This window comes from Bubalus kerabau, chromosome 14 (genome assembly GCF_029407905.1).
Source record: "Bubalus kerabau isolate K-KA32 ecotype Philippines breed swamp buffalo chromosome 14, PCC_UOA_SB_1v2, whole genome shotgun sequence".
NCBI classification, from domain to species: Eukaryota; Metazoa; Chordata; class Mammalia; order Artiodactyla; family Bovidae; genus Bubalus; species Bubalus kerabau.
This window is the reverse complement of record NC_073637.1, coordinates 44,077,334-44,091,531: the sequence shown is the minus strand read 5'-3', so window position 1 is coordinate 44,091,531 and position 14,198 is coordinate 44,077,334. Positions and strand designations below refer to the sequence as shown.

General features: G+C 34.5%; 1 protein-coding gene across 5 annotated transcripts in view; it reads right to left on the bottom strand.

Annotated features, from left to right (window-relative positions):
* Positions 1 to 14,198, bottom strand: part of ZC2HC1A (zinc finger C2HC-type containing 1A) — a 58,845-nt gene that overhangs the window by 23,724 nt on the left and 20,923 nt on the right. For all 5 annotated transcript variants that reach the window (XM_055546334.1, XM_055546335.1, XM_055546330.1 and 2 more), the window contains 4 exons: positions 10,736 to 10,877; positions 8,292 to 8,440; positions 2,947 to 3,046; positions 2,228 to 2,327 (listed from right to left, as the gene is read on the bottom strand). In XM_055546334.1, coding sequence (XP_055402309.1) covers positions 2,228 to 2,327; positions 2,947 to 3,046; positions 8,292 to 8,440; positions 10,736 to 10,877 — 491 coding nt within the window. The remainder of the gene's footprint in view (positions 1 to 2,227; positions 2,328 to 2,946; positions 3,047 to 8,291; positions 8,441 to 10,735; positions 10,878 to 14,198) is intronic.

Here is a 14,198-nt window from a genome sequence, read left to right as displayed (position 1 = left end):
AGCGATCTTGAGAAAGAAGAATGGAACTGGAGGAATCAACCTACCTGACTTCAGGCTCTACTACAAAGCCACAGTTATCAAGACAGTACGGTACTGGCACAAAGACAGAAATATAGAATGGAACAAAATAGAAAGCCCAGAGATAAATCCACACACATATGGACACCTTATCTTCGACAAAGGAGGCAAGAATATACAATGGATTAAAGACAATCTCTTTAACAAGTGGTGCTGGGAAATCTGGTCAACCACTTGTAAAAGAATGAAACTAGAACACTTTCTAACACCATACACAAAAATAAACTCAAAATGGATTAAAGATCTAAACGTAAGACCAGAAACTATAAAACTCCTAGAGGAGAACATAGGCAAAATACTCTCCGACATACATCACAGCAGGATCCTCTATGACCCACCTCCCAGAATATTGGAAATAAAAGCAAAAATAAACAAATGGGACCTAATTAACCTTAAAAGCTTCTGCACATCAAAGGAAACTATTAGCAAGGTGAAAAGGCAGCCTTCAGAATGGGAGAAAATAATAGCAAATGAAGCAACTGACAAACAACTAATCTCGAGAATATACAAGCAACTCCTACAGCTCAACTCCAGAAAAATAAATGACCCAATCAAAAAATGGGCCAAAGATCTAAATAGACATTTCTCCAAAGAAGACATACAGATGGCTAACAAACACATGAAAAGATGCTCAACATCACTCATTATCAGAGAAATGCAAATCAAAACCACTATGAGGTACCACTTCACACCAGTCAGAATGGCTGCGATCCAAAAGTCTACAAGTAATAAATGCTGGAGGGTGTGGAGAAAAGGGAACCCTCTTCCACTGTTGGTGGGAATGCAAACTAGTACAGCCACTATGGAGAACAGTGTGGAGATTCCTTAAAAAACTGGAAATAGAACTGCCTTATGATCCAGCAATCCCACTGCTGGGCATACACACTGAGGAAACCAGAAGGGAAAGAGACACATGTACCCCAATGTTCATCGCAGCACTGTTTATAATAGCCAGGACATGGAAGCAACCTAGATGCCCATCAGCAGATGAATGGATAAGAAAGCTGTGGTACATATACACAGTGGAGTATTACTCAGCCATTAAAAAGAATACATTTGAATCAGTTCTAATGAGGTGGATGAAAGTGGAGCCTATTATACAGAGTGAAGTAAGCCAGAAAGAAAAACACCAATACAGTATACTAACGCATATATATGGAATTTAGAAAGATGGTAACAATAACCCTGTGTACGAGACAGCAAAAGAGACACTGATGTATAGAACAGTCTTATGGACTCTGTGGGAGAGGGAGAGGGTGGGAAGATTTGGGAGAATAGCATTGAAACATGTAAAATATCATGTATGAAACGAGTTGCCAGTCCAGGTTCGATGCAGGATACTGGATGCTTGGGGCTGGTGCATTGGGACGACCCAGAGGGATGGTATGGGGAGGGAGGAGGGAGGAGGGTTCAGGATGGGGAACATATGTATACTTGTGGCGGATTCATTTTGATATTTGGCAAAACTGATACAATTATGTAAAATTTAAAAATAAAATAAAATTAAAAAAAAAACAAAAAACAGAATAATTTGGGCCTTGGTGAGACAAGGCTATATTCCAGTGAGAAGGAAAAATAATCCATTTCTATTTCTAAATTTCTTTTGATTTACAAAGGCTTTGTTATGTCATAATTTTTTAGTTAAGTATGCATGAGAAATTATTGTTTAGTGTATCATTTGCTATTGCAAATAAAATTAAATACAATAAATAGTTCACACAAAAAAATAATAATGTTAAATATCTAGCACAGTGCCTGATACATGCTTAAAAAAAATTGTTAGTACAAAAGGTCTACTGTATTTTAAGCAATTTCCTTAGACTAGATTCTCAGAAGTAAAATTATGAAATGGAAAATATGAATGTTTAAGGCTCTTGATAAATGCCACCAGAACCTCTTCCAAACTGGTTATACTAATTTAGACTCTCAAGAGCAGTATGCAAGCTCCTGATCAGCAATATATTAAAAGTCAAACTTAGAAAATTGAGATGAATGAAAAAGCCAACTGTGTGTGTGCTTGTGTGTACTAAGTCACTTCAGTTGTGTCCGACTCTGTGTGACCTCATGTTACCTAAACAAAATAAAATCTTAGTATCAAGCATATATGAATATACATATCACTAAAAAAATAAATTCTATGTAGACTTACCCTGCATGAGGGGCTGCTATCCCTTTATGAGAGGGAGACAAGGTCTGAAGTTTGTTTCCCGAAGAGCTGCTAACTGAAGACACTTTACCTGAAGGAGCACCTTTTAATACAAAAGGTATTAGTTTTAACAACACTCTGAAAAAGAAAAATCACATTAACCAGAGCATCTGACAAAACAATGCTTTCATGGCAATAAATCTTCAAGGCAAAAAATCAAAATGAATTATCAAATCAAAAATTAAATAAAATTTTTATGGGACAACATACAGCATCCTTCATTTCTAATTTCTGTACTTCTTTCTTACAATTTACATACAAATGAAGGTACACTTCAGCAATCAAGATCTTCTTTAAACCATTAAATATTTGCCTATTAAGGATAATTATAAAGTTCAGACAGGTTTAGGCAGAAACAAGGGAAAAAAATACTGTGGACAAAGAATCAAGAAAAGGACCTTGGTTGACTACTCTGAAGAGATGATATATCAGTAACTACCTTGAGGACAGACATTTAGGCTAAAAAAGGACTACAGAACATCTAAAGTAGAAACTACTGAAAGTTACTCTATTTTTACCCAAAATAATTACTTATCTTCCACATCAACTCCTAATAAACCTAGTTTTAAATAATCCAAAACAGAATACTGTCTTCATTTTCTTCTCTACTGATTCTGATATTTAAAAAAAAAAAAATCAAGTTATTTGACAGATCTCATTACCTACAACAGTTTTGCTAGTGCCGCTTGGTTGTGGTAATCGTGATGATCCTGATGAGGTGGTCCCAGGAGAATTAAACTTTTTAAGTGCAGGCGGCTTACACTAAAATAATGAAAACACAATGTTTTATCAACATCACATTTTGATTATGGATTACAAACCAGTATTTCAAAAGCACACATTCCCTTCAATGAGTCAGATGTTTCACCACCTACTCAAATTATCCAAATTTAGAAAGAGCAGGTTAAAATATATCACCTTAGAGAGAAGTTTCCCAAGAAATGTTCCTTCTCTTAATTGGCGTACTAAAATTTTGGCTCAGATGTCCTACTGCTAAAATAGAGAGTAAGAGTAACTTTTCCCAGGTCAAAGAAAACAATAATGGATCAAATGGAAAAAAAATTCGTCAATGTTAAGATTTTAAATGCCAACCATATTATTAAAAAAAAGTTAAAACTGCCCAAAGATGCTCACTTGGGGGTACAGCTTTACAGGTCAAGCTTTTTGTATGTTCCTTGGTATGGTTTTGTATTTCATAATATAATCCAGGCACATATCTTACTGATGAAAATTCCTAAGAGCACATATAAGCCTAAACAAGTTTTAAATAGCTGTGTAACGGATTATTGCCCCAATGTGAAAATAAAGAGCTAATTCTTCATTAACCTCACCAGAACATGTTCCATGAATGGGATATGGGCTGAGAAAAGATACGGTATTTCAGCTTATCTCATTTATTCTCATGTTTTTTCTCTATGGAGAAATATCACCATCAAGTTTGTTTTACTGTCTCTTATTTAAACAAAAATGGTCTCTGTTACTGAATATAAAAGCATCTCATTGATCACCCACTCCAGTATAAAGAAGGAAACTAAAAAAAAAAAAAAAAAAGAAGGAAACTTGCCCAGGGTTACACCCAACTTAACGGAACAGGAATTAAGACTCATACTGTCTTAGTACTAGCCCTGTATGCCAACTATAAGCTGATTATTGTACTTGCCTGTGTACTTGAGCCCTATGCTTAGGACTTTATGAGGAAAACTGGTTTTAAGCCCAACTTTTAAAAATCAAATCATATTTTTAACCTATTATCAGTATAAAATTCAAGATGCTCTGCTATTAAAAACTGCTGGCTAAGCACAAACATTAAAGTCACACATTGTAACTCTTCAAAATTCAGTATTTGACCTTTTACAAAAATAAATCTTGTAAAAGGGTCACTCACACACACACACACACACACAAATAACAAGCACATTTGACACTATAATGCCAGAAACTCCAATTTCTTAACCACTTGGCAACTAGAAAACCTTTAATAACTGTCCATCAAATGAACAAAATGACTAGGAGACTTTGGAAATGTATATGGAGCCATATATATATACTGTTTCTTGGAAAACCTAAGAGGTATTTCCTGTAGTATCAGTCTTTGTCATGAAAATATCAATACTATTGAATACATTAGGAAAGATTTTAAAACACTATGGAAAACAAGACCTAACAAAGACTTGTCAAAATATTAGAGGCATGCCTACTAAAAATATGGTCAATAAAATTGGATTAAGAAACAGGACTGGTGACTCATTTACATTTTGCTATTTATCAAAACAGAGAACAATATACAGTGAGAGGTCAAGTATTAGGCAGGAAGAGCCCCAGCAGCATTATACACTGGGAATAAAGATTTTTATGTATATATTAGGAATCTGTATATTAACTTAACGGCTTATAAACAGAAAAAGGCAGAATCTCCTTCAAAAAGTGCTTTGTTTTTCTGCTCTGTATTAGACCGCCTATTATTTTACTCAGTTTTTTGGTCAGATTTTCTGAGATGATGAGAACCTAGCCCAACTGTATCTATCTCCTACAGTATTTCCTATTACTTTCAACCAGAACAAGTCAGGGTAGTTTCCTTACTGACTCCTCATACTACTCTGAATGTTTCTTGTTTAAAACATACTCATATATCTCTCAGTAACTAGCTGTTCCCCTGACCTAGATAATATGACTCCTTCCTTAATGAGCTATATTTTATCTGTTCTACACACCAAGCTGAAATTCTACTGCTAGGCATTCAGGATGCAGCAACAGCAGCAGCAGCAGCAATGATTTCGCATAAATTCATTTTAATGATTAGAAGAACAAAATCTATTTTTACAGTTATATTCAATATGTGTTTCAATTACCACGTATTAAGGAGGTGATTATTTCATGTGTTTTTATACAGATCACAAACCTAATACATTTCCTTGGTAAAATATTTATGTTCACAAAGACTTTTCATTTCTGATAAAATGGGAGAAGGTATTTATTTATTTGGACCAGGGCAGCATTCAGCCCAAAGATGGGCACAATAAAGGATAAAAATGGTAGAGACCTAGTAGACGCTGAAGAGACCAAGAAGAGATGGAAAGAATACATGGAAGAACTGTATAAAAAAGATCTTAATGAACCAGATTACTATGATGGTGTGGTTAGTCACCCAGAGCCAGACATTCTGGAGTGTGAAGTCAAGTGGGCCTTAAGAACTGCTGTTAATAAAGCTAGTGGATACAATGAAATTCCAGCAGAACTATTCAAAACCATAAAGGATGATGCCATCAAGGTGTTGCATTCATTATGTCAGCAAATCTGGAAGACCCAGCAGTGGCCATAGAACTGGAAAAGGTTAATACTCATCCCAGTTCCCAATGGTACCAAAGAATGCGCTAACCACTGGACAATCGCACTCATCTCCCATGCTAGTAAGGTCATGCTTAAAATCTTGCATGTTAAGTTTCAGCATTATATGAACCAAGAACTTCCAGATGTCCAGGCTGAGTTTAGGAAAGGAAGAAGAACTAGAGACCAAACTGCCAACATTCACTGGATTATCAAGAAAACAAGGGAATTTCAGAAAAACATCTCTCTGTTCCACTGACTACGCTAAAGCCTTTGATTGTGTGAATCATGACAAACTGTGGAAAGCTCTTACAGATGGGAATACCAAACCATCTTATCTGTCTCCTGAGAAACCTGTATGCAGGTCAAGAAGCAACAGTTAGTACCCTGTATGGATTGGTTCAAGATCGAGAAAGTACAACAGGGCTGTCTGCTGTCGCCCTGTTTGTTTAACCTTCATCATGAAAAATGAGAAGTCATGAGAAATCCCAGGCTGGATGAGCTACAAGCTGGAAACCAACTAGACTTTAAGAAAAATATTTATAAAGCTATCATAGATAAAAATAACATCATGGTCTGGAGACTATAAATAAAGGCCAAAATTGATTTTATGTAAAATCAAAATAGTGACTACTTCATGAATGCCTGGGGCTGAGAGTGAGAGAACATTACATTCTGGGACTGAAATAGTGCAGTGAGGCTTTTGTAAGACTAAGAATAGTCTATTTCTCAATGTTCTTGTGGTTACACATGAATTTATGTGTTGTGCATTTTTTTCTGCATATAATTTACCAAAAAAAAAAAAAGGGAAAACTATATGAAAAAAGTCAGAATAAAAGTGTTGTAAAAAATAAGAGCTTAGAGATAAATATTTAAAATATTAACTATGGTGATAACTTTTAAAGTATATACACGTATACTTAATTTTCCATAGAGAATAGAAAGCCCTTTAATAATCAGAAAACATTATTAACAATTGAATGGCACATTTTCAGACTTAAAACTTCACTACTTTAAAAGTAGGGTAAGTAAGAATCAATCAGAATACTGAAAATTCCTAAACACAAAATATTTACTGTGTTGCTTGAAACTCATAAGGTAACTCAACCTAACCTAATCTGATACAGAATCTAAATTATGCATGGGTTATTTAATTTGTTCTTTTAAAATAACAATATGTATTTTAGCATACATTAGATAACATTATTTGGTCTGCTATGTCTTCATGGGTCTACTTTAATACAACCATCCTTGAATTTGATAAAATTCCTAATGAAGAAGAATTATGAAAGCTTAAATGGTAGAACTTTTTCTTTAACTACAAGAACCTGATCTTTACTGTATTTGTAGTGGGCTGCAATAAGGCCAGATTATAGTTGATAAATATGATAAGGAAGCATTTAAGCATTTTTAGGAAAAGTATTCTACTTAGTTTACTAATATAGATCCAGTACTTGGTACAGTGTTACTCAAAAATGAGTGAACACAGATGAGAAAATATAGAATTAGACTGAAATAAATATATATGACTGGGCATGGAATCAGAACTGAAAATTTAAGGTGGGAACTAAAAACTATCTGGATTTTACATGTATGAATCATTTGGCACCACGGTGTTGAAATAAACACATCTTATTATATTTCCTTTACTCTTCTGTTTTATTCTTAAAAATCTTGTTGGGTGTTCTTAAACTGTTTAAAAGATATGCTTTGTTTGCCATCTATTTTGGAAATTCTTCAAAATGAGTTCTCTTTGCTGTTCTTTCCCCACAATGATGATGATAACAATCATATGCTCTATTTCCAAAAATACTTACAGAAATTCAATAGCAGGATTCTCTCAAGGAGGTCTCAATTGCAATGGGATCTTTTAATCCAGTATTTTATTCATAAGTAACAAGATAAGTGAATTTGATTATTCCCATTTGCTAAATTTACAGTCCAAAAGAAAAGTTAACAAACGAAAGCTTTGTGAAAAATAAAATTTGCTTCCAGAAGAGGCTGGCAGGCTACAGTCCATGGGGTTGCAAGAGTCGGACACGACTTAGCGACTAAACCACCAGTAAACCACTACATAATACTGTCTAAGTTTTTATGTAACAATATACTTAAAGAAAAACAACAGTAGTGCAAAAATAAAGTACACATTACAAAATTCTCTTGATGATTTATGGTTCTCTAACTGCTTTCACATACATCATTTCATTTGTTTCTCACAATAGTTACACAGATTACTTCACAGGTGAAGAAATAAAGGCTTACATATATTAACATCACTTTTGCCTAAAAGTTCAAAAGTAGAAGTCTGGATCTGAACCTATGCTTTCATTTCCTGAAATGTGTTACTCACATATCACATGAAAATATTCATTATTCACATGATTTTCAAACATGAATTTTTACTGCCAATTTCTCATTCATCTAACCCCTCTAGTTTCCTCTGCATCTGCTGTAGTGATTTTTAACCCTTTCTCCCTTTTTCCCCTAATACCTCTTTAAATCAAGTCTACTTCAAATTTTGTTCTCAAATAGCCATTCAAATTTCTTACTAAATCCTTGAACATTAATATATAAATTTTAGCAGGTGAGAAAACTGTAGTTAAATGTTCTGTAAAGAACAAACACAAAACCGTGAACTTAAATCACCTCATTATTTACTTGCAGGAATGATTACAAGGATTACCTGTGTCCGAGAAGTTGATTTTCCTTTGGTATCAGTAGAAAATTTGCCTTTATTACTAATACGTGCTGCCTGTTCTTTACAGAAATTTATATGTCTATCAGCCGCATTTTCATTAAATCTTCTCTGGCAATATGGACACTGAATATAGTCTAAAATAGAAAAAAGAAACAGATAAGTAACAAAATACTTGAAATGAGACATAAAGAATTATAAATTTTATAAACAGTAACTTAAGACATATACACCCTGTTTGCGAAGCAAAAACTTGTTTCTTTATAATCACCCAACCTGACTTATCAGAACTTAGTAAAGACATTTAAGAAAAAAAAGTCTGCTAGCATATGCTAAATCACAACTTTCTTCCAGCTTAGAATCAAATTTGAGGGGTGAAAAACAATAAATCCTCACTACGAAAAAATAAGGAAAAATGTTAATTCATTTTTGCCTCTATAATACTATATGTTTTCATCATACATATCTTTTTTATACGGTAGACTAGGTTAAGTAGTAATAACACATTACATTAAAAATTGGGCTCATCTGTTAAAATCTTTAATTTTGGTTAGATGAAAGCTGTCAAGAAATAATGTAAAAAAAAAAACAAAACAAAAAAAAAAGAAATAATGTAAAAGACTTTATATAGTTTTATTTTCTTTAGAGGTCCCAACAGATGGAACAAGTGATAAAAATATATCTCATTAACATAATTAATTCAAGTTTAAGAAACAGCAAATGCTTCAAAGATTAAATATGCTTCCCAAATGTAATGCACATTATAAACAAAATTTCTTATAAAATTAAATCTTAAAGTTATCCCAGAAAAAAACAAATTTTGTAGCAGTGTAAAAGATTTAAAATCTATGAGATATCAAGAATAAATAAATATAACTTAGCAAGGTCACACAAAAAAAATCAATTTATTTCAAAAGGTTTACTTTTTGAGATGGAGTTTGCCTTTTAGAATTTACACTCATCTCAAGCTCAGAAATTTGTTCTGCTAACTACTGAAAGACATCTAAAACCTCTAATAACAAAGAAGTTGTTTTGTTAGGGCTGAGAGATAAAAAAAATCTCTAAAGTTCAAATTATCCTGAACAACTGCCACTCTCTCTCTCTCATTGACTTATGCAAACATGAGAAATATACCCATGTTGGTTCAATCAGATAAAATATACAAACACCTCTAAAACAAAGAGAGAATTCAGTTTCATGGGGAAAATTAAGGTAGAAATAGAAGAGACTCACACCCAGATAGAACATTCCAGAGTTACTCAAAGCATTAAAGTTAATTACTAAGACTCAAACAGGATTGGCCAACAAGGGCCCATGGGCCAAATACAGCTTGCTTGCAACATGTTTTCATAAAATTTTATTGGAACACAGCCATTTACATATTTTCTGTGGCTGATTTCTACAAACAGTGGCAAAAAGGAGCAGCTGCAACAGAGACCTTATGGCTTTCAATAACCTAAGCCCTTTATAGAAATTGCTTATCAACCTCTCTTCTACAATAAAATGTTATAAAGGATCATATCTAACTTTCCCTTTACTAACAAATTAATCCCAATCTAGAATACTAACACAATTTTAAAGCAGCTAACTTGCTATATTAAAATAACTACTTCTTGAGGCTACTCTGTACCCAATGGCAATATGTCAATGGTGCTATTTTAAATCTTTCAGTATCTCAATTATCTCATATATGGTTGCCAGCATCTTGCCTTGCTTTTGGTAAGGATAAACAAGCAACTTTTACCCACCAAATGAAGAAAATATAAAAATACATGAATTTAGCACAAATTTAGTAGTATCTGTTTATATGGTGGTTATCCCACTAGAATAACTCATTTTTAGAAGCAAATTATTTAATTCCCTTTTCTAGATGAGACGATACCAAAGAACTAAGCAATGTAACTATCTGAATCTTACTGAATGTCTACATTTCAATTGACAGTATGCATGACTGAAATGTTTTCCTGGAACATTTAATAGTTACTACAATAATTTTTAAATTATATTAAATACTAAATGGCCACCCACTCCAATATTCTTGCCTGAAGAATCCAATGGACAGAGGAGCCTGGTGGGCTCTAGTTCATGTAGCTGGAAAGAGTTGGACACGACTAAGCGACTAACACTACACGACTACAATAATTCTTAAATTATATTAAATGCCTTACAAAAAGTACTGAGAGAAAAAGTTTAAATCAAAGTACTGACATAAAAATATAATGCATTTCTATGTTGAATACTGCTATGTCTTCATAAGCCTAAATGCCTGGACTATCACCATTATTTTATAGGAAACTTACCAAGATTATGTTTCATCAAGTTCAACTATTATAAATTAAATTCAATAATACCTTAAAAATTTTAAGAATTCTATCAATACTATCAATATTTTGTCCCCATATGAACACTTTCTGTCAAAATACGCCATATACCAGGATCATAAGACGGTGGAGGAGGTGGGGGAAGTCTGCCACCCTCTTTCAGCACTTGACCAAGGCCTTTAGCTGCTCTTATTGTGGCAATGAACTCTTCATGCTTTCTTCTCCAATTAGATGGTTTCTTTGGTGGTTCAGGCTGTAAACAAATTAAAAAAAAACCACAAAAAACTAGTTTTCAAAAACAGTTAATATATTAAAACAAAACTCAAGAAAATATTTTAAATGTTCTCTTATCAGGAGTCCTTAAATGATCTTCTTCCCAAAGTTATAATTTTAAAAAGAAACTTTAGGCAATTGTATTTATATGCAATTTTTAAATACAACTGTAAATTGTGTCAGACACTGCTAAATTGCCGTCTGTCAGTGTTACAAACATTTAACCCACCACTCAGGATGTATTTCCCTATTTTCCCATAGTTTCTCCAACAATGTATGATAGTGAAATTTTGTTTTTTTTTTAACTGATGAGAGGTGAAAAACAGTTCTTTCTGTGGTTTTTAATTGGCTTTTTCCCTATAATGAGTGAAAACAAACATCTTTTTGTATCATCATGAATTATTTGTATTGCCTTTTCTGTGGTGTGTTTATAAAGCCTGGTCAACATATCTATTGGGTTATTGGCCTTTTTTCTATTTTTAACAACTTCAAGTAGTTTTTTTTATAGACTAGCCTCACCCCTCCCCCACAATATATCTCTTTCAATCTTGTCTAAGTGTCCTCTGATATGCAGAATTATTATTTAAATGCAGTTTAACTTACTTTTTATTTTACTGTCTTCATATCTGTAGTCACTTAGCAAGGTCCAACCTCACACCAAGGTAAAATAAAAATTACCCATGTTTCTGCCTAGTCCTTTCATGGTTTCATTTTTAAGATTTTTAAACTTTTATTGATTTGGAATTTATCTTGATGTATGGAGTGACATATGGACTCAACTTTATTTTTTGTTTTCTAACATAGCTATGCAGCTGTCTCACCATCCTTTACTGACTTTTCTCCCTACTGAACTGAGACAACACCTTTATCATATTCTGTTTGGCATTTGGGCTTATTTCTGAACTCTGTGTTCCACTGTTTCAACTGCATGTGTCAATACTCGTGTTTTAAATATTGAGATTTTATAATATTTTACTATTTAGTAAGGGCTTCCTTGGTGGCTCAGTGGTAAAGAACCCGCTTGCCAATGCAGGAGACATAGGAGATGCGGGTTCAATTCCTGGATTGGGAAGATCCCCTGGAGAAGGAACAGCAACCCACTCCAGGCTACAGTTCATGAGGTTGCAGAAGAGCTGGACACAACTGAGCAACTAAACAGCAAAGGTTAACTCTACTTTATTGTGCTTCTCTTTCAATCTTTTCTGGTTATTCTTACATGTGTATTTTTCCATTTGAGCTTTAGATTCAGCTTGTTTTTTTAAACTACATTTTAACTGGAAAAACTAAACATTACATTCATATACAACTTAACTTAAAATCTCTATTTAGCTGAGATTTACTTACCTAAGAATGTGATATATTTCCATTAGAAGACATGTTTGTTTGGGTCTTTCAGTAGTTTTTTAAAGTATTCTTTGTGAAAGTTTTCCACCTTTATTACTATAAGATTTATTCCTAAACTGGAGAAAGAAATGGCAATCCACTCCAGTATTCTTGCCTGGAGGATTCCGTGGACAGAGAAGCCTGGTGAGCCCCAGTCCTTGGGGTCACAAAGAGCCAGACACAGCTGAATGACTAACACTAATTCCTAAATATTTTATATTTTGTGCTGTTCTTTCTTAAGAATCTTTTAATCATTTTTATATTTCAATGAGTTGTTTGTTGAAATATGAAACCTTTCTGCATATTAACATTACATCCCATTACAACAACGATAGCCTTTTACTTCTTTTTAATGAATCTATTATTAAAAGAACCACAAAGGAAACCCCTGGCCTAGATGCCTGCCTTTACTGTTAAATACATGCGGACGTTTAAGGAAGAAAAAGCACCAATCTTTTAAAAACTCTTTCAAAAAATAGAAAACAAGAAAATAACTTTCGAACTAGTCATTATGAAAGCAACAAAACTGATTACACAGACATTCCTGTTCTGCTTCTCTAAATCAACACGTGTCCAGGAGGCCTGCTGCTGCCATCGATACTCCCTCAATTCTTACACTGATCACTTCAAACACAGGACGCTTTAAAGTGGGCCCCTCACCTTCAGAAAGAGTATTATCTTTTCCATTAGTGCTTTCTGAGAGCCTCTGCTCTGGACCTCTTCAAATCTCCGTGCCTCTTCCCTACTTCCTCCCTCCTGGCTTTTGTCCAATTTCAGACAGGCTCATTCCACTTTCAGCTCATTCAAAGTTCCTGCAGCTTACCCCAGTTCCTGCCTCTGCTGTGATAAACAAGGGATATGTACTTTCAGATAAGACCCTCATCTTTAAGGAGTCACCTTTCAGGGTGAGGAGACCCCCTCAACTGTAAGGTGGCAGGTTCTCAGATTCCAGGCCACGGGCTCCCCAGCAACTTCCTGCTCTTCTTCTGTGGTAGTTTCTCCTGGATCTCAGTTTCTTTGGGCAGCTCTGAGATAACCTTGTGGCTCAGACAGTCAAGAAACTGCCTACAATGTGGGAGACCCAGTTTTGATCCCTGGGCTATGAAGATCCCCTGGAGAAGGAATGGCTACAGACATGACAAAGCGACTTTGAGAGGAGAAAGAGACATACTTTGTTTGTAGTCCCTGGAGTAAGCCTGAATTTCTCCAAAAATGGGAGTCTGTATTGACTTTGCTCCACTCTGCTTGTGATCTTTGTATTGAGAACCTCACCGTGACATTTGAGCACACCGTGAGCACACCACGCATGCTCAGTTGAATCTAACTCTTGACCTCATGGATTGCTGCATGCCAAGCTGCTGTGTTCATGGGATTCTCAGGGAAAAATACTGGAGTGGGTTGCCACTTACTCCTCCAAGAGATCTTCCCAACCAGGGATCGAACCTACATCTCCTGCATCTATTGCACTGACAGGTGGATTCTTTACCACTGTGCCTGGGAAGCCCATACTATGATGTTTAAAATCTTCTAATACACTGTTTCTCCAACTAATATGCAGATGACTCATTCAAAGACTTTGTTAAATGCAGATTCTAATTTAGTATGTCTGGGAGGAACCTGAGATTCTGCATTTCTAACAAGTCTCCAAAACAGTGCTACTATTACTGCTCTATGGACTGCACTTAAAAGAGCAAGAAAATAAAACTACTTATCGTAAAGTAAGTTTTTACTTGGTTTTTTCTTAAAGATTAATTTTTTTAAAGTATACAAACCTCCTCTTTAAAGAAATAACCTGGATGTCCATCCACAGATGAATGGATAAAGAAGCTGTGGTATATATAAACAATGGAATATTACTCAGCCCCCCCAAAAAATAATGAATGTGAGTCAGTGGAATTGAGGTGGATGAACCTCAAGT